The sequence below is a fragment of the Schistocerca nitens genome, chromosome 3 (assembly GCF_023898315.1).
Source record: "Schistocerca nitens isolate TAMUIC-IGC-003100 chromosome 3, iqSchNite1.1, whole genome shotgun sequence".
NCBI classification, from domain to species: Eukaryota; Metazoa; Arthropoda; class Insecta; order Orthoptera; family Acrididae; genus Schistocerca; species Schistocerca nitens.
In genome coordinates this window covers 799,581,381-799,602,474 of record NC_064616.1, presented here as the reverse complement: position 1 = coordinate 799,602,474, position 21,094 = coordinate 799,581,381, and the positions used below count along the sequence as shown (strand labels likewise).

The 21,094-nt window shown below is 39.0% G+C and overlaps 1 protein-coding gene across 1 annotated transcript in view; it reads left to right on the top strand.

The window, feature by feature from the left end:
- The window catches only part of LOC126248825 (uncharacterized), a 651,409-nt gene that overhangs the window by 476,072 nt on the left and 154,243 nt on the right, over positions 1–21,094 (top strand). Inside the window, exon 9 of the mRNA XM_049950238.1 lies at positions 4,739–4,819. Within this exon, the coding sequence (XP_049806195.1) occupies positions 4,739–4,819 (81 nt within the window). The remainder of the gene's footprint in view (positions 1–4,738; positions 4,820–21,094) is intronic.

Here is a 21,094-nt window from a genome sequence, read left to right as displayed (position 1 = left end):
TTTTCCAGTTTAAATTCTCATCAATATGGACACCAAAAAAATTGAAGTTTCTACCCTATTTATTGTTTCCTCACCATGTGTTACACTTGCAATTGGTGTAGTTCCTAGATGTTCAGAACTGATACATTGTGGCTTTTTAAAATGAAGGGTGAGACAGTTTGCCAAAAACAAATCTTTGATACTTTTAAGAACATTGTTTCCCATTTCTTCTGTTGCTGTATGTATGCTTGGTTCAAATGGTTCAAATGGCTCTGAGCACTATGGCACTTAACTTCTGAGGTCATCAGTCCCCTAGAACTTAGAACTACTTAAACCTAACTAATCTATGGACATCACACACATCCATGCCCAAGGCAGGATTCAAACTTGCGACCGTAACAGTCACAAGGCTCCAGACTGTAGCGCCTAGAACCGCTCGGCCACTCCAGCCAGCTATGTATGCTTGGATTGATTAGAATACTAGTGTAATGTGCAGGAAGAACTAATTCTGATTATTGTGTATTAGATGGATGATTGTTTACATTCGTGAGGAACCAGAGTGGACCTAAGATTGAGCCTTGGAAAACCACATTGTGATGTCTCCCCAGTCAGTATAATGTCCCCAGACTACAATAACTGAATTACTAAGTACAACTTCCTGCATAATTTTGGTTAGATATTACATTATCCATTGGTTGGCTGCACCATCAACCCCACAAAATCTCAGTTTATCTAGGAGAATATTGTAATTCACACAGTCATATTCCTTAGATATGTCACAGAAAATTCCAACAAGCACTGTTGTAAAATTTGGTAACTGGACATGCAAATGGCATTCTGAGTAGGGCAACTCTTCTGAAACCCAAACTATCATTTGCTGAGAATATTTCTGTTACTATATTGAAATACTGTTGTAGAATACATCACCTTCCCAAAAATTTTAGAAAATAATATCAGCAGTGAAACAGGTCAGCAGTTATTGGTATCTCTCCTAACACCTTTCTTAAGTAGGGGTTTGTTTGACAATGGCATGTTTCAGTTTCTCTGGAAAAATGCCTTGAGTTAGTGACACATTATGTATTTCAAATAAGGCAGGGCTCATTATATGGGAACAAATCTTTATTAAACTATTGGAAACATGATCAAAACCAGATGAGCTTTTATTTTTGAGAGAATATATGACTTTCTTAATTTCAAAAGGAGAAGTTGGTGATACACTCACATGACTGAATTTTTATGAGAGTTACTTTTTCAACATACTGTTATGATTTTTCTCTTCATCTGTATGTCCATATACTTTCTACCATATTTAAGAAGTAATTATTGAATAGATATGCTACCTGTGGTTCATCGTTTATAGGCCTTCCATTCAGTTCAACAGTGATGGTATCCTCTTCTGTGGTTCATTGTCCTGTCCCTCATTTCACTATATTCCATATAGCCCTAAGTTTGTTGTCAGAGTTACTGATTTCTGACATTATGTGCATGTTCTTTGATTTTTAATAACTTTTCTTCGTAAATTTTAGAGTAACTTCTATAGTGTGTGATTTCTGTAGGATCTTTATTTGTTCTGGCCAACAGATACATATTTCCCTTTTCTTTTCACAAGAGACTTTAATCCCTCTAATGACCCATGGGTTTTTTAAATGGCTGTTTAATGTCCTTTCTGATTAGCTTATGCAGAAAGCTGTTTTCAGATAGTGATATGAATTTATTGTGGAATAGGTTAAATTTTATTCTAGCATTTGGCTCTTTATAAATTTCATCCCAGATCACCTCCTGTAAATTATCCTTAAAAACATCTGTCCTGGGGTCATTAATTATTCTAATTGATTTCCACTGAGGAGTGTCAATACTGTAAGGCACTATGTTATCTATCCTAATTAACTGTACATCATGACCAGAGAACTCATTTGTTACTGGGTAAACAGTTATTTTCTTGCTTTGAGCTTCACGAAAGAAAACATTACCAGTTAGGTTCCTATTGTTTTTATCCAGCCATGTTGGAAAGATAATTACTGAAATCAAATTGTGGGATCCAAACAGCATTTCCTGTTCATTTTTCCTATCAGAATGCTTTTAAAATATCTACACTGAAGTCACCGCAGATTATTAACTGCTTGTTGATATGTAACAGATAGCATAGTAAGGAATCCAGATTCCTAATAAACAGCTGAAAATTTCCCTGTGCTGATCTTTATCAGTTACAATTAAAAGTGAACCATTTTCCAGTATTATTACACAAGCACACATTGTTGTGTGCACATCACTACAAAATATACTTATCTGAATATTTTTTTCCTTGTCTTATATATTGATATATGTAACAACTCCTCCTTTTCCCATCTTACACTGACAAAAAATTGAAACACCAAAAAGGAGTTAAGTGACATAAACGAAAGTTGGTAGGTGTGTTTCTACGTCTGAAAGATGTTGTCTGCTCAAATTTTGCACCAGTCGCATAAGAGTGGTGCTAATATTTCCATTATGAGGATTAGATGAGCTTTACTTTAAATACACAATGTAACTGTTGTGAGGATTAGTTACCTTTGAGACTGTATGTGGTGAGTCAATGTTAGACAATAGTGTCGTTAAGATAACAAAGATATCATTATCAGCACCACACTGAGTTTGAATAAGTCTGTAATATAGGGCTACAAGAAGCTGGATGTTCCTTCTGTGATATTCCAGAGAGACTTTACAGAAATGTAGCCACTTTGCATGGATGCTGGCAGTGGTGGTCATAAAAATGTATGGCCACAAAAAGAACAGGCTCTGGATTGCCACACATCACTACTAAGAGAGAAGACCATCATGTTTGGCATATGGCTCTGGCACATCATACTTCTTCTGCAGCAGCAATTTGAGCAGCAGTTGGTACCATAGTGACACAAAGAACTGTTATAAAGTGGTTACTTCAAGGCCATGTGTTCCACTGACCCTAAGCCACTGCCATTTATGACTTCAGTGATGTCAAGTAAGAGCTCATTGGAGGGCAGGGTGGAGGTCTGTTGGGTTTTCCAATGAATGCTGGTTCTGCCTTGGTGCCAGTGATGGCTGTGTGTTGATTATAAGGAGCCCAGTTGAGGCTCTGCAACCAATCAGTTTGTGTGCTAGGCATACTGGACCTAAACCTTGAGTTATGGTCTGGAGTGTAATTTTGTATGACAGTAGGAGCACTCTTATGGTTACCCCACACATCCTGTCTGCATATTTGTACATCAGTCTGGTGATTCAACCTGTTGTGCTGCCATCCATGAGCAGCATTCCAGGGGGTGTTTTCCAACAGGATCTCACTTTCCCACATACCGCTGTTGTAACCCAATGTGCTCTACAGAGTGTTGACTTCTTGCTTTGGCTTGCTCAATCCCCAGATCTGTCTCCAATCGAGCACATATTGGACATCATCGAATGATGACTGCCCCTATATTGACCAACCAAGTGCAACAGGCATGGAACCCCATTCCACAAACTGACATCCAGCACCTGTACACCAACATGCGTGCAACATTCTGGGAGTTACACTGATTATTAATATACTAGTATTTCACATTTTCAGCGGTTTCACACTTATGTTAACCACAGGTCCTCAATGTTAATCACTTAAATACATTACATAGACAAATGTATTCTCAAAATTTGATTACACTTCATCAATTATTTTTTGGTGTTGCAGTTTTTTTCTGTCAGTCTAGTTCTGCATGAGTAAGATGCTGGAGAGTAATCTTTTATATGAACCTAATGTAACCTTGTATGAATATCCACAGTTGGGTCAGCCACACATTTATTTGTTTTTGCAGAAAACAGAAAAACCAAAAATATTGTATATCCCAAAGCACTTGCAAAAACTTTTTTAAATTTAATTTCAAGCACAATAGTCATTGTCTTTCATATATTTTTTACACTGTAATTGTCTCTGCTTTGTATATGTGTATATACTTAGAAAGAGAAAGAGGCATTGCAATGCAAGCTGGGCACAGCTAATTATATGTTAAAATAGTTGGCTATTACAGCAGACAGAGGGCTTCCAAAGGTGACAATGTCTGCTTGCACTGTTTTGTTCAGAAATTTTACCATGAGCATAAACACTGTGTGTCGTCATGGAGTACCTGCTTACAGTATTCATAACTTAGGTATTCCCAGTACAGTGCCCTAAGATGCTACCAGTCATCCTTGCACCACTTCAAAATGTGACCTCCCTAAGAAAACTGTAACAATTTGGAAATCAGAAGTTGCTGTTTTCCAATAGTCACCAGCATTGACTGCCTGAACTTGTTAAGCAGTTGCTATAATGGAATGTGTCATTTACACAACATGATCCAGTACCAGTCCTGAGAACAATATTATCATTCAGATTTGTTTTCAGTTTCCTCCTCTGTATTCAGCTATCTTTCTAGATCCTGCACTGTGATTGCCTTCTTTTTCATTAAAATAATTAAGAAAGCCTTTCCCTCTCAGAAGAATCCTTAAATACCAGTCTGTTGTGACAGTAGCACTAAACCAAGTGTTTTGAATGATTTTATTAGCTCTGCTATCATACTGATGATTGCAGCTCTTGTGACTGACTCTCTCTCTCTCTCTCTCTCTCTCTCTCTCTCTCTCTCTCTCTCTCTCTCTACACCTACCTACCTACCTACATATCTACCTCTCTATCTATCTATCTTTTTCACCACTTAATTCTTCAAAATTTTCTCATACACAATAATAATTGTCATTATATATGATTAGCTATCAACTTCTGCAAATTGACCAATTCTAGGTTGCAGAGCAGCTGATCAATCCCTTTGGTGATGATGATGAAGATTTTGAATTAAATTGGCTTATTGATCGACACACAAAGGTACTGTGCATCTTATTTCTCTCTAGTACTAAAACTACACATTTCTTATTATAAAGAGTCTTGGTATTTGACTTTCATTTGGCACTGTCATAAGTGTGTTGGTTACTAATTTTTGTTTTTATGAGATGCAATATCTGTGCAGAACCTTGATAAAAGAAATGATAGTGTCTACAATTTTTCTTTTTTACTCATGGAAGCATCTATCCATAAATGGCATCTGATAAAAAAAGTCATGAAATCCCATGTATTTATCAAATGCTATCTGAATATTGTTACACTGCATCTACACCTATACTCTACAAACCACTCTTAAATGCATGGTGGTAGGTACTTACTATTGAGGCATTTAGCATGACACTTCCCATTCCATTAGCATATGGAGCTTGAGAAGAATAATTGCCTTAAGACCTTAGTGCTCTCTGCTATTAATCTAATTTTGTCTTCAAGATTCCTATGGAAGGGCTACAAAGGTGTTTGTTGCATATTCCTAGCTTCCTCACCTGAGCTGTTTTTTGAAAGTTTGTAAGTAGGCTTTCACAGAATTGTTCACATCTTTCTTAAAGTGTATGCCAGTTCAGATTTTACAGCATCTCCATAACACTCAACCATGAGCCTAACAAACCTGTGACCATAATGTGCTGCCCTTCCTCATATACTTTCAATATACTGTTTTAGTCCTGTATGATATAGGCCCCACACACTTAAGCAATATTCTGGCGACATTGGCATTACAAGTAATCTCCTTTGTAGATAGACTGCATTTCCCCAGTGTCCCACCAATGAACCACAGTCTGCCATCTGCTTTAGCTGTGTGATCATTCCATTTAGTGTACCTTTGGACTGTTACTCCCATGTATTGTGTGAGTTAACTGATTCCAATTGTGACTTGTTGATATTGTAGTCATATACAACTATGTTTCTTCCCCTTGCAAAGTACATCATTTTGCTTTTATTTTCCTCATATTCCACTAGCATATAACATCCTAAAGGCTTACATCAGCAACTGTTCCAATAATTCCAGTCATGATTTTGCCTGGAAACTAGAATGTGACAGCATCCACTTGTAAGTACTTGCCTGGTATTACAACTTTCTTGTAGATATTATTATCATCCACTTCTTATACTGAATTTTTAACTGGTCACAACATGTGTAAATAAAACAAATAAGTATTAACAATACCAGAACACAGTTGATATGCATAACTTTGGTCATATGATAAAACTTATTAAATGTTAAACTCTGTACACATGCTGTTTCTTTGTGGACTAAAAGCTTCCTGATCTTATTAAATCTGGCCTCATGTTATTTTTTGCCATTAGTTATACTATGGTAGGTTTTCTGTTATTGTAACATTATAAATGATTCTTACTATTTCATATTTCATTTCATTTATGTTTAAATGCTAATCTTCCTTTTCTCACTTTTTTTAAAAAACTTTTATGTACCTGTATTTATGGAGCTGTAGTAAATACAAACAATATACCCAGTTTCCAGTATTCTTTTCATTTGCCCGTTTACACAGATCAGCCAAAAAATTACGACCACTGCCCACTGTGACAATGGATGCCATCTGGTGGTATTACGGGCATATTAAGCTGTAGCAAAAGTATGTAAGTGGAGCAGACATGGACAGGGGTTACCCTAGCTAAGATATGGGCTACAAATGGGGAAATCCAATGAGATATGCGACTTTGACAAAGGGCAGATTATTATTATGTAGACTCTGTGAATGAGTATCTCAGAAACAGTGAAGCTGGTAGAATGTTCAAGTGCTACGTTGTGAATATCTACAGAAAGAGGTAGAAGGACAGTGAAACTACCACTAAGTATTAAATTGTTGGATGTTCACAGTTCTTCACAGAAAATGCAGTTCAGAGGCTTGTCTGCTCTGTAAAGTAGGATAGATGATGATCTGTGGCATCTCTGCTCAAAGAGCACAATGCTGGATTTTCAGAGCACATAGTTATTGTAGATTGTTGAATATGGAGCTTCACAGCAGGCCAACCCTAATTGTTCTCATGTTGACACAACAACATCATGAATTATGATTGCAATGGACATAGTACAATTGAAATTTGACCATCAATCAGTGGAAATGTGTCAACTCTTTTGGTGACTCACATTTTTGCTACACTAGGTCAATGGTCATCTCCACAAATGCTGTCATCAAGATGAACAGCAGCTTGAAACATGCAGCTCATGACAGACACTGGCTGGTGACAGCAGTATGCTATGGGAGACATTCTCCGGCACTTGCATGGCACCTGTGGTACTTACTGAAGACACACTGACAGCTGTGAACCACCTAAAATACCTTCATGCTTGATGTCTTCCCAGATGATGTTTTCCATGCCTTGGAGCCATAACTTTGCTGCAGTGGTTTGAGGAGCATTATAGTGAGCTCACATTGATGTCTTGGTGACCAAATTGGTCTGATGTAAATCCTACAGAACCTATCTGTGTTGTTATTGGGCACCATCACCACATACACACATTAGTTGCTCATTATTTATGTGAATTGCATCATCTGTGCACAGACATCTAATGTCACATACCTCCAAATACCTACCAACAAATTGTTGGATCCCTGATATGAAGAATCAGTGATGTATTTCATTCCAAAGATATATAAACAAACCAAGTGAGATTGTGCAGTGGTTAGCACACTGGACTCCCATTTAGGAGCATTATGGTTCAGATCCACATCTGGCCATTCTGATTTAGGTTTTCCATGATTTCCCTAAATTGCTTCAGGCAAATGCCAGGATGGTTCCTTTGAAAGTACATGGCTGACTTCCTTCCCCCTCCTTCCCTAATCCAATGAAACTGATGACCTCCCTGTTTGGTCCCCTTCCTCAAATCAACCAACCAGCCAACAGGCAAACAAGCCATTACACAGGTGGTCCTAATGTTTCTGCTCACTAGTGTATATACTGCTTTTTTTATTTGCTAGACTAGTTCACACTTTTTTGATGGACTAGAGATTTTTTAAAAATTTTTCTACTTTTTCATCAAACAATGAAAAATAAAAGAAAACAATGGAGTCAGTGGTAAAAGCACGTTCCTATTCATCTCTGCAAAGTTCATCAAACTAACAAGATTTGGTGATTTTGTCAGCTATTGTTCACATATGAATGAATATATCAGAGGACAATCCCAAATTCTGTATATTTTCGCATTTCTGTGTTTCTTGTGGATGCTATATTTAAGAAATGATTGTTGAGCCCAGTGCTTTGTTAAATGAAGTGTCAAAAATGGAAAAAAAAACTTCAGAGACAACCAGCCTAAGCTCAATGAGTTAGTGAGCCAATAGCAAGTTCATATGATATACTGAAATGTATCACACATAGTTGTGACAGCACTAAAATAATATTTTGAAAGCTAATTCATTTTAATGTACTGACTGGATATGTTTTACATTGTTACACTGTCCCAGCCATTAGCAACATAATTTGTAATGTAAACAAAAGAAGCATGCAGACACTTGATGAATGTTCAAGTTGCAGGCATGAGATACTTCAAAAGTAGATTTAATGAGAAACATAGACTAAACTTTAAGTTAGACGCATCATATGAGGTAATATTTTCATTTTATCTGCTTCTATTCAATGACAATTTAAAGTCCTAGGTGTATGATATTCACTACGAGGCAAAAATATGAAGCTCAAGTGATGAGATATATTGCAAGGGTTATATGTGAGTGCAGGCTTTCTCGGTGAATTTCATATGTGAAGTCTTCACGGGTTGTCAGCCGAGTAGCGTCGTTGTCTCGTAGCAATGTTTCGATGGAATGCATCTCCATCATCTTCACTTGAAGACTTCATATATAGTACACGAGCTTTTTTTAAAATTTTCACATCTTGGTGCACAAACTAAAGCAAATATGAGTATCAGCAACGATTCATTTACAGAAACCTCATATATATATTTTTCAGTTTGCTGCATGACAATGCCCAATTGAACATTGGTACATAAACTCAGTAATTTCTTCAACTATTCAGATCAGAGTTAGGGAGATAAAAGTCAGAGGACTGCTAGGAGAAACATAGAGGAAACAGTATGGGGTAAATCATATGCTAGTGAAACAGACCATCTGATGATTAGGAAGTTGGTGTGAGAGTGATGAGTAGAGTGGAACCAGAAGAGGGATACGGACAAACAGGGGATGAAGATCAGCAGAGATTCAGGCAAAGGAGATTGTGTTAACAAATGATATGTTTCAGGAACAGTTCTCAAATGTACAATTGAAATAATGTGGTGTTGAGGTAAGGTAAACATCGAAATAACACAAGTTGTGAAGCCACTGAATTTCACCAAATTATGCTGAGCAGCATGCTCTGCAATTGGGTAGCAGGTTAATCCTGAGTAGAGTTTCACTTCATCCTCTTATACAGTTTTCACAGTGTTTCTCCTAATGGTCTTCTTGCAGTGCTCTTAACTTCCTGTGTAGGTGCCAGTTACTTTGCTGCAGCCACTTAAATGTTTCACACACTTATGTTATTTCCCAACCTACTCCCTCTCTCTCTCTCTCTCTCTCTCTTTGTGTGTGTGTGTGTGTGTGTGTGTGTGTGTGTGTGTATATGTGTGTGTGTGTGTGTGTGTGTGTGTGTGTGTGTGTGTGTGTATATGTGTGTGTGTGTGTGTGTGTGTGTGTGTGTGTGTGTCCCACATTGCTTCCGCTCCTAGGTCCACACCACACTATACCCCTACCTCAGCCAAGAATGTTAGTTGTTCCACCCATTGAATAATTTATGACACATACAACAACTTGTCTTACTCTTCCAATTTATTGACTGGTTGTGGAGATTGTTTACATTTGGCCTTATTAAGTGACCAGAAGAGTTCAGAATTTTGTTCGAGTAATGTTTTTGACCAGAACTAGTATGAAAACAATCTTGTGATTATGTAGATAAACTGATTATGCTTAACCACACCTGAGTATACCTATTATTCTCTATACTTCAGGCAAAATGTTTCTTTTTTTTTAAGAGGTAATTGAATAATTGAAGAGATATCTCTGGCTTTCAGAATAGGCATTCATATCAAATACCAACTAAATATTTTCTCCAGTTTTACTTGAATTGCGCTGCTATGTCCAAGGTTAAAATATCATTCAGTTCCAATATGCTATCCTCTTTAGCATAAAATCTCATTGTCCAGACTCAAGGAAGTTATAGGTGTTTTGTCCTAAAATTTTTGCCTGAATTTAGGAGGGATTCATTTTGAGGAGTCACTCACTGGGTGGACCAGAAGGTGTTCTGGTTCAGGTGTAACTAGAGAGGCAAATGAGATTGCTGAAGGCCGTAACTGAAGGTTAGCTGCTACTCAACATATAGAGGAGATGCTGAGTCACAGATAGGCACAACAAAAGGACTCTCACAATTGAAGGTTGTGGCCATTAAGGACTTCGTCAACAATGGACACACATACATACACACTCACACAAATGCAACTCACACACACACAACTGCACTCGCAGGCAACTGACACCACACTGTGAGCAGCAGCACCTGTACATGATGGGAGTGGCAGCTGGGTAGGGGTGATGAGGGGCGTGGGGCAGGAATGGGTAGGGATTGTATGTTGGGGTTGGTGGACAGTGAAGTGCTACAGGTTAGACAGAGTGCAGGGAAGAGGTGGGGAGGGAGGGGGGAGGGGAAGTAGCGGAAAAGAAGAGAAATAAAAAGACTTTTTGTGTGGTGGTGGAATGGCGGCTGTGTAGTGCTGGAATGGGAACGAGGAAGGGGCTGGATGGGGGAGGACAGTGACTAACATAGGTTGAGGCCAGGAGGGTTACACCAATGTAGGATATATTGCAGGGAAAGTTCCCCTTGTTTCTTGGCCACAGTCTGTCGATGGCCATTCATGCAGACAGACAGCTTGTTGGTTGTCATGCCTACACAGAATGCAGCACAGTGGTTGCAGCTTAGCTCGTATATCACATGACTGATTTCACAGGTAGCCCTGCCTTTGATGTGATAGGTGATGTTAGTGACCACACTGGAGTAGGTGGTGGTGGGAGGATGTATAGGACAGTTCTTGCATCTAGGACTATTACAGGGGTATGAGCAATGAGGTAAGGGATTGGGAGTAGGGGCTGTGTAAGGATGGACGAGTATATTGTGTAAGTTCAGTGGATGGTGGAATACCACTGTGGAAGGGGTGGGTAGGATAGTGGGCAGGATATTTCTCATTTCAGAGCACAATGAGAGCTAATTGACACCCTGGTGGATAATGTAATTCAGTTGATCTTTGCAGTACCTTCTCTACATCCACAAAATTCTCCTGCTATGCAATCCCAAATTCCTGGAACCCATAACACACATTGAAACCTTTGCCCAGAAGAAACTTGAGCAACATGCACAGCACCAACTCAAAAAGCTCTCTACCCTGCCCACTTCCTACTCCCACCTTGGAGTACCAATGCCCACTACCTCTTCAACAACCTCCAAACCTCCCGCTCATCCCCGTCCCTTCATAGCTGACAAACCCTGTCTCACAGATCTACTACACTTACCCCACCCTCCAAAACTCCCTCTCACCACCACACAGAATCCAGAACCTAAACAGCCTCACAATACAGTCATGATCCATTCTGCCAGAAGCCTTAGCCCCACAAAAATATCAGTCCTTTCCAAAGGCCTCACCTTTTTCCCCACTCCCAAATTTAATCATGCAGGACTTGTTAAAGACCTTATCTCATTCTCCTGGTCCTGACAGTGGAAATACTTTTTCGCCATCAACCCTGCCATTCAGACTCAACCAAAGACCAATTTTGCAACTTGCCTACCTCATTTCACTCGTCCATCCAACTATGATCCACCCCCACTGCCATCAAAACCACCCCCTGTTTACTTTCCAGAATTTCTTAACCTCGAACGTTGCCTCACCATCATTCCCCAAATCCCTCAACATACAAAGTAACCTTACATCCGCAGAAAGAACTGCAGTCCACCATCTAAAAACTGAACCTTACCTTGTAATCCTACCTGCAGACAAAGGCTCCACCACTGCTGTTTTAAATTGCTAGGATTACCTGGCGGAAAGACTCCACCAACTGTCAGATACTTCCACCTACAGACCTTGCCACAGTGACCCCATTCCAGTAATCCAGTCACTACTCAAATCCTTAGTCCCATTCCAGAACCTCTCCCTGGAGTCCATCTCTCTATTCACCCCTACCACTCCCCGTACACCTACCTTCTACATGCTTCCTAAAGTCCATAAATCTAACTACCCAGGATGCCCGATTGTGGCCAGTTACTGTGCCCACACTGAGAGAATCTCTTCCCTCGCAGACCAACACCTTCAACCTATTAGCCGGAACCTACCCTCCTATATAAAAGATACCAACCATTTCCTCCATTGACTCTCCACAGTTCCTGTCCCTTTACCACATGATGCCCTGCTCGTCATTATTGATGCCAACTCCCTGTACACTAACATTCCTAATGCCCATGGCCTTACCACTATTGAACACTACCGTTCCCAATGCCCAATGGATTCCAAACCAACAATCTCCTTCCTATTCACCATGACCAACTATATCCTCACCCACCATTACTTCTCCTTTGAAGGCATTACCTACAAACGAATCCGGGGTATTGCTATGGGCACCTGCATGGCACCATCCTATGCCAACCTGTTCATGGGCCATCTAGAAGAATCCTTCCTAAAAATGCAGAATTGTAAACTCCTCATTTGGTTCAGATTCATTAATGACATCTTTGCTGTCTGTATCGAAGGTGAGGACACCCTATCCATATTCCTCCAGAACCTCAACAACTTCTCCCCCATCTGCTTCACTTGGTCCTACTCAATCCAACAAGCCACCTTCCTAGATGTTGATCTCCACCTCAAAGATGGTTACATCAGTACCCTCATCCATATCAAACCTATTAACCACTAGCAATACCTCCACTTTGACAGCTGCCACCCGTTCTGTACCAAGAAATCCCTTCTGTACAGCCTAGCCACTCATGGTCATCGCATCTGCAGTGATGAGCAGTCCCTCTCAAAATATACTGAGTGTCTCACTGAAGCCTTCACTGACCATAATTATCCTACCAACCTTGTACAAAAACAAATCTCCCATACCTCATCTTTCTGGTCTTCCACCACCTCCAAAAGTCCCACCTTCCACCCGCAGCCACAGAGAATTATTCCCCTCATAACTCAGTACCATCCAGGACTGGAGCAACTGAATTACATTCTCAGCTAGGGTTTCAATTACCTCTCGTCATGCTCTGAAATGAGAAATGTCCTGACCACCATCCTACCCACTCCTCCCGCAGCTGTATTCCATTGTCCACTGAACCTACACAATATACTTGTCCATCACTACACAACCCCTGCTCCCAATCCCTTACGTCAGGACTCATTCCCCTATAATAGACCTAGATGAAAGACATGTCCCATACATCTTCAAACCATTACCTACTTCAGTGCGGTCACTAATATCACCTATCCCTTCAAAGGCAGAGGTGCCTGTGAAACCAGTCATGTGATCTCAAGCTAAGCTGCAACCACTGTGCTGCATTCTATGTAGACATGATAACCAATAAGCTGTCTGTCCATATGAATGGCTTCCGACAAACTGTAACCAAGAAACAAGTGGACCACCATGTTGCTGAACATGCTGCCAAACGTGATACCCTTCATTTCAGTGACTGCTGCACAGCCTGGGCCATAGGGATCCATCCCACCAACACCAGCTTTTCTGACTTGCGCATGTGGCTCCCAACCTCTCCCCTGGCCTCAGTCTACCCTGCAGCACTTCACTGTCCACCACCCCCACCATACTATCCCTCCCCCTCCCTGCCACAGCATCTTCCTTACCCCACCCAGTCCCCACTCCAATCATGCATTGGTGCTGTTGCTCACAGTGTGGTTTCAGTTGCCTGAGACTGCAGTCGTGTGTGTACCGGGTGATCAAAAAGTCAGCATAAATTTGAAAACTTAATAAACCACGGAATAATGTAGACAGAGAGGTAAAAATTGACACACGTGCTTGGAATGACATGGGGTTTTATTATTATTATTAAAAAAAAAAAAAAAAAAGTTCACAAAATGACCAACTGATGGAGCTAGACAGCAAAACTGCTACCCTGACGGGTGAGAGGTACGCCGATATGTTACAGAATCGAATCATCCCCAGCCTAGCTGATAAACACCTGCTGGAACATATGATGTTTATGCAGGATGGTGCTCTACCCCATATTACAAGATGCGTGAAAGATCTCTTGTGCGCGTTGTTTGTTGATGATCATGTGCTCAGCCACCACTTTCATTACGAAAGGTCCCCAGACCTCAGTCGGTGCAATTATTAGCTTTGGGGTTACCTGAAGTCGCAAGTGTATCGTGATCGACCAACATCTCTAAGGATGCTGAAAGACAACATCTGATGCCAATGCCTCACCATAACTCCTGACATGCTTTACAGTGCTGTTCACAACATTATTCCTCGACTACAGCTATTGTTGAGGAATGATGGTGGGCATATTGAGCATTTCCTGTAAAGAACATCATCTTTACTTTGTCTTACTTTGTGATGCTAATTAGTGCTATTCTGATCAGATGAAGCATCATCTGTTGGACATTTTTTGAACTTTTGTATTTTTTTGGTTCTAATAAAACCCCATGTCATTCCAAGAATTTGTGTCAATTTTTACCTCTCTATCTACATTATTATGTGATTTATTCAGTTTTCAAATTTATACTGACTTTTTGATCACCTGGTATATTGAATCTGCATGAGTGTGTGTGTGTGTGTGTGTGTGTGTGTGTGTGTGTGTGTGTGTGTGCGGGTGGGTGGGTGGGTGTGTGGGTGTGTGGGTGGGTGTGGGTGTGTATTGCTGACGAAGGCCTTAATGGGAGAGAGCTTTAACTGTGGGAGTATTTTGTTGTGCCTATCTGCGACTCAGCATATCTGTTATATGGTGAGTAGCAACTTTCCTTCTTATAATATTGTTACATTTCTTCCTGGATTTTCCATTTTTTATGTCTGGTGTAAATGAGTCCACGCCATTTATGATTCTTGACTGATTGACTTTATTTATATGAACATACCATGGTTGGTCTTTGATGTATTTGCTGAGCCAGATGGGGGAGGTTCCCCATCCTTTGAAAGAATCCAATTTTTGCCAAAAGTGTGTTGAGATTTACCATGTCGAATACTTTTGTGAATTCAATAAAGAAACCTATTTCTGGGCATTTTTTGTCAACAAGGTGTAGAGTAATGTCAAGAAATTCATATATTGCATCAGCTGTGGTTTTATTTTCTTGTAAACCATAATGAACAGAAGAAAGAGTTTTATTTTTTCTAAGAAATGACTTAAGTCTGGTAGACATTGCATATTCGAATACATACAGCATTGCAGCTGGGTGGTAGCTGGTGGGATCTTATTTAGATCCCTTTTTGTGTATGGGTATGATGTTTGCTATTTTAAGTTTCTTTGAGAACACTGCATCTGAAAATGAAGCATGACTTGAGGCAGTGGCTTACTAGTAAGTTTGCTGTATGTGTGGAGAAGGAAGCTGGGGATCATGTCTTCTGCTGATGATTTTTCCTTTATTTTTCTATGAATTATCTTTCCTATCTCTGCCCCTTGTAATCTTACCCTCCTACCCATCACCATTATATTTCTCTGTTATTTGCAAAAGTTTCAAAAGCTTTGAGAGGCATAAGATATACAAAAGAGAAACTTTTTACTTATCTTCATTTTTTCTCCTTGTTGTTGTTGACTCCAAGTCTTGTGTCTAGGGTACATTCTTGAGACTGTAGTTTTTATAACATTGTGGGTTCTTGATAACTCAATAACTGATGAAGATTTATCTATTGCTATGAATTTCTTTTCTTTTATCCCATTCTTCTAAATCACACCAATTTTACGATTTTCACTTCTAACACGACAAAAATTACATTATTAGTGACACACTCAAAAACACATCTGATTCCATCAGAGACATGCTCACCTCTACTTACATTCTGCGGTATTGACCATATTCCAAAGAGTTTACAAAACAAAAGAGTTTACAAACTGTCTCAACAAAAGAAGAATCTTCACTAAAATATATCATTATTTTGTAAATGAGTACAGAAATAAATTTTATGATTAGCGTTAGATTGTACAATTAATAATGTGAATTTTAAGTATGCCAAAATATCTAATTTCAAATATTTCTAAAACAAGAATAATTTTCAACAATTAGTACATATCAATTGTAACAAATTAATTTCTTTTTATACATCTTTGGGTGAAATATAATACATTGTATACAAAATCATATTAATTCTTTTAGGGGAACAGCCAAGAATGTTCACCTATACAAGAATCAATAGTATACATGCTATCAGTTATTTCTATAAAATAAGTGGTAGGGTTAGAGGAGGGTGTCCCATTACAACATCCCCTTCCCAAAATTTGGAGGCAGGGTGTTTACAATATTTTGTGACAGACTACAAGGTTTCCCAAATGGTGTACAAAATGATGCCCAGGATATCATATTGATGAACATAAGTATCTGATACATAACATATTACAGAAAACATAAGAAAAATATCTACTGTACAATTAGTAATCATACATATATCAGGATCTGTGGAACATACTGTTACAAGACAATTAATACAGGGTGTTTCAAAAATGACCGGTATATTTGAAACGGCAATAAAAACTAAACGAGCAGCGATAGAAATACACTGTTTGTTGCAATATGCTTGGGACAACAGTACATTTTCAGGCAGACAAACTTTCAAAATTACAGTAGTTACAATTTTCAACAACAGATGGCGCTGCGGTCTGGGAAACTCTATAGTACGATATTTTCCACATATCCACCATGCGTAGCAATAATATGGCATAGTCTCTGAATGAAATTACCCGAAACCTTTGACAACGTGTCTGGCGGAATGGCTTCACATGCAGATGAGATGTACTGCTTCAGCTGTTCAATTGTTTCTGGATTCTGGCGGTACACCTGGTCTTTCAAGTGTCCCCACAGAAAGAAGTCATAGGGGTTCATGTCTGGCGAATAGGGAGGCTAATCCACACTGCCTCCTGTATGTTTCGGATAGCCCAAAGCAATCACACGATCATCGAAATATTCATTCAGGAAATTAAAGACGTCAGCCATGTGATGTGGCCGAGCACCATCTTGCATAAACCATGAGGTGTTCGCAGTGTCATCTAAGGCAGTTTGTACCGCCACAAATTCACGAAGAATGTCCAGATAGCGTGATGCAGTAATCGTTTCGGATCTGAAAAATGGGCCAATGATTCCTTTGGAAGAAATGGCGGCCCAGACCAGTACTTTTTGAGGATGCAGGGACAATGGGACTGCAACATGGGGCTTTTCGGTTCCCCATATGTGCCAGTTCTGTTTATTGACGAAGCCGTCCAGGTAAAAATAAGCTTCGTCAGTAAACCAAATGCTGCCCACATGCATATCGCCGTCATCAATCCTGTGCACTATATCGTTAGTGAATGTCTCTCGTGCAGCAATGGTAGCAGCGCTGAGGGGTTGCCACGTTTGAATTTTGTATGGATAGAGGTGTAAACTCTGGCGCATGAGACGATACGTGGACGTTGGCGTCATTTGGACCGCAGCTGCAACACGGCGAACGGAAACCCGAGGCCGCTGTTGGATCACCTGCTGCACTACCTGCGCATTGCCCTCTGTGGTTGCCGTACGCGGTCGCCCTACCTTTCCAGCACGTTCATCCGTCACGTTCCCAGTCTGTTGAAATTTTTCAAACAGATCCTTTATTGTATCGCTTTTCGGTCCTTTGGTTACATTAAACCTCTGTTGAAAACTTCGTCTTGTTGCAACAACACTGTGTTCTAGGTAGTGGAATTCCAACACCAGAAAAATCCTCTGTTCTAAGGAATAAACCATGTTGTCTACAGCACACTGGCACGTTGTGAACAGCACACGCTTACAGCAGAAAGACGACGTACAGAATGGCGCACCCACAGACTGCGTTGTCTTCTATATCTTTCACATCACTTGCAGCGCCATCTGTTGTTGAAAATTGTAACTACTGTAATTTCGAAAGTTTGTCCGCCTGAAAATGTACTGTTGTCCCAAGCATATTGCAACAAACAGTGTATTTCTATCGCTGCTCGTTTAGTTTTTATTGCCGTTTCAAATATAACGGTCATTTTTGAAACACCCTGTATAAGGTCAAAACTACAGTATTACACCACTAAACTATAGGAATAATTGCAGAGACAATGTAAATTACTAGAATTATAAACTGTATGTTAACATCCATACAATCAAACCTTCAAATTCTTCAAAAGAGAAGATAAAAATTTCAGATCCTAAGTTTATGATGAGTGAGCCGACTCGAAAAACTCACGACAGGTATAGACCAGAAGAATATCCTCAACCATGAGTAGGAATCAATCAGAGTATTCAAGGATATATTGACTCATGAAAGAACAAAATAATGGGAAAATGTTAATGATGTAGGTATCAACCCATGAATCCAAACCACACTAGGTACAAACCAGCAAAAAAGTTTCGACGCAACAAAATAAATAAAGTTCATAAGCATATCAATAAGTTAAATTACATGCAAAGAGTAATTTTAAGAAGCATCTAGCCTCAGTTAATGATTGTATGCTCTCCTTGAGTACACAAACACAGTCGCAATGACCAGGGTTACACAAAACAGAGCCTAGCATGAGTCTGTCCATGACTCAAGATCCAATCAAACATAATATTGCAATACTCATGATAGATTCAAGTAAATAAAGTCATAAATAGCTTTGAATAATAACACAATCCAGTGGTTTGACAACCAAAATCAAATTACGAAAGCAGACATGTATACATCTTGTTATATTGTCTATACTAGTTAATGTCTTCCACACTATTTGCTAATTGTCCATACTAACTGACCTACATATATAAATACCTAACAAATTCATTTACAAATGAAAAAAAAAATACATACTGATTTAAAGTTATGTAATGTAATGTACTTGAAAAAATGTACATTTATGCTGAATAACACTGTCTTTAGCAGTATTGAATAGCAATTCACAAATATCAGTCACAACACAGATTCAGTCAACAGATGCTTGAGTACATTATGCAGCAGCCACAATCTCTTGCAAGTTGGCTGGTCCAGCAGGGCACAGCCATACAGCAGTGTGGGGAGTGGATCCACCCACATCTTTCAGTTTCCTCCTTAGGGTTCTCATCACATCCTTCAACAGATAAGTAACTTCCTGTCTAACATTCACATCAAATCCTGAAATTTATTTATTTATTTATTTATTTAGCATCCAATAGATCACACATGTGATATAGGATTTGTCATTTGATTACACGTAACACATAACAACACATACACATAGTAAATTGACAAACATATACAAACAGCAAACAAATTACATACACATAGTACATAAGTAGTGTACAAGTACTTATTACCCAAAAAAACAAAAGTACGTGTTCACGATAAACAATTTTAGATAATGAACTATGCCTTATACACAAAACGTGTTACGGATATACACAAAACGTATTACAGATATTTAACAGATTTTTTTCCTAAGTATCATAATTACAAAGTTGAAAACATCATTAAATTAGTCTGAATTTTTAAAAAATAAGTAGACTACAGGTTTCAATCCCCAGTCTGAGACAGGTATTCATTTACACTGTAATAGCATTTTTCCGTCAAGTATTTTTTTACTTTATGCTTGAAATTATTTTTGGCTTTCAATTCTTTAATTTGAGATGGAAGTGCATTTAAAAGCTTTATTCCTAAGTGGCTAACATGTTTCTGAGTTCTAGTTTTTGCTACATAGGGAATGTGGAAGTATTTACAATGCCTTGTATTGTGATCATGGTAGCTTGAGTTGGTTTGGAGATCACAGTTATTTTTACTGATCATTTCCAGGCATTTAAAAATACATATTGATGGTATTGTAAGTATCTTTAGTTGTCTGACTAAGGGTCTACAGTGAGTTTGTGGTGGGCTGTGTGTCATGATACGAATAGCTCTTTTTGCGTAATAAAAATGTCATTTAGTCTTGACCTGGTTTTTCCCCAAAAACTTAGGCCATAGCTTGCAACTGATTGGAAATAACTGAAATACACTGCTCTAATACATTCTTTGCTTCATACCTTGAATATTATTCTTAAGGCAAAACATGCTGAGCTAAGTTTCTGAGTAAGATATACACTGTGTTCATTCCACTTTAAATCTTGGTCAATTCGCATTCCCAGAAACTTTGTGATGCACACTTTTTCTATTTGTTTGCTATCCAGCATAAGGCACATATTTTCCCGTTGACAGTTGCTTCCATACTGTATAAAGTTTGTTTTCTTTGTATTTAATGTCAGTTTATTTTAATAAAACCATGACTGTATGTATGAGAGCGTTTTCTCTGCTGTAGTACACAGTGATTCTTTTATATCACTAATTATGATACTCGTGTCATCTGCAAATAGTAGAATTTTGGCTGAGCTGTCTGGAGCCTGTATATCATTGATATAAATTAGAAATAACAATGGGCCCAGAATGCTGCCCTGTGGAACACCTATTTCAATTTGTTTTGGTTCAGATATGAGTTTAAAATTGGCCGGCCGCGGTGGTCTCGCGGTTCTAGGCGCGCAGTCCGGAACCGTGCGACTGCTACAGTCGCAGGTTCGAATCCTGCCTTGGGCATGGATGTGTGTGATGTCCTTAGTTTAGTTAGGTTTAAGTAGTTCTAAGTTCTAGGGGACTGATGACCACAGCAGTTGAGTCCCATAGTGCTCAGAGCCATTTGAACCATTTTTTTGAGTTTAAAATTGTGAAGATTGTTGGATGACCTCAGCTCAACAACTTGTGACCTGTTTTGCAGATAAGATTCAAACCATTTTTTAACAGTACCCCTGATGCCTATTGCTTCAAGTTTCTCTAGTAATATTACATGGTTCACAGTATCGAAAGCTTTGGATAAATCTAGATTAATTCCAACAACCTGTTTATTTGACTCCAAATTTCTTACTATTTCTGTTGTGTAGTCCAGTATGGCTGTTTCTCTACTGTGCCCTGCTCGAAAGCCATATTGACTGTTATTTATTAGTTTATGTTTTTCTAGATATTTTGTAACCCTGATTTTCATTAATTCCTCAAATATTTTGGAGAAGGCTGGGAGGAGAATATTTAGAAAATAATTGTTTACATAGTTTGTCATGGCATCTTTTTCTATGGGAATATTTTCATTATTTTTAAGATTGACTTCCTGTTCTTTAGTTTGACCCCCAGT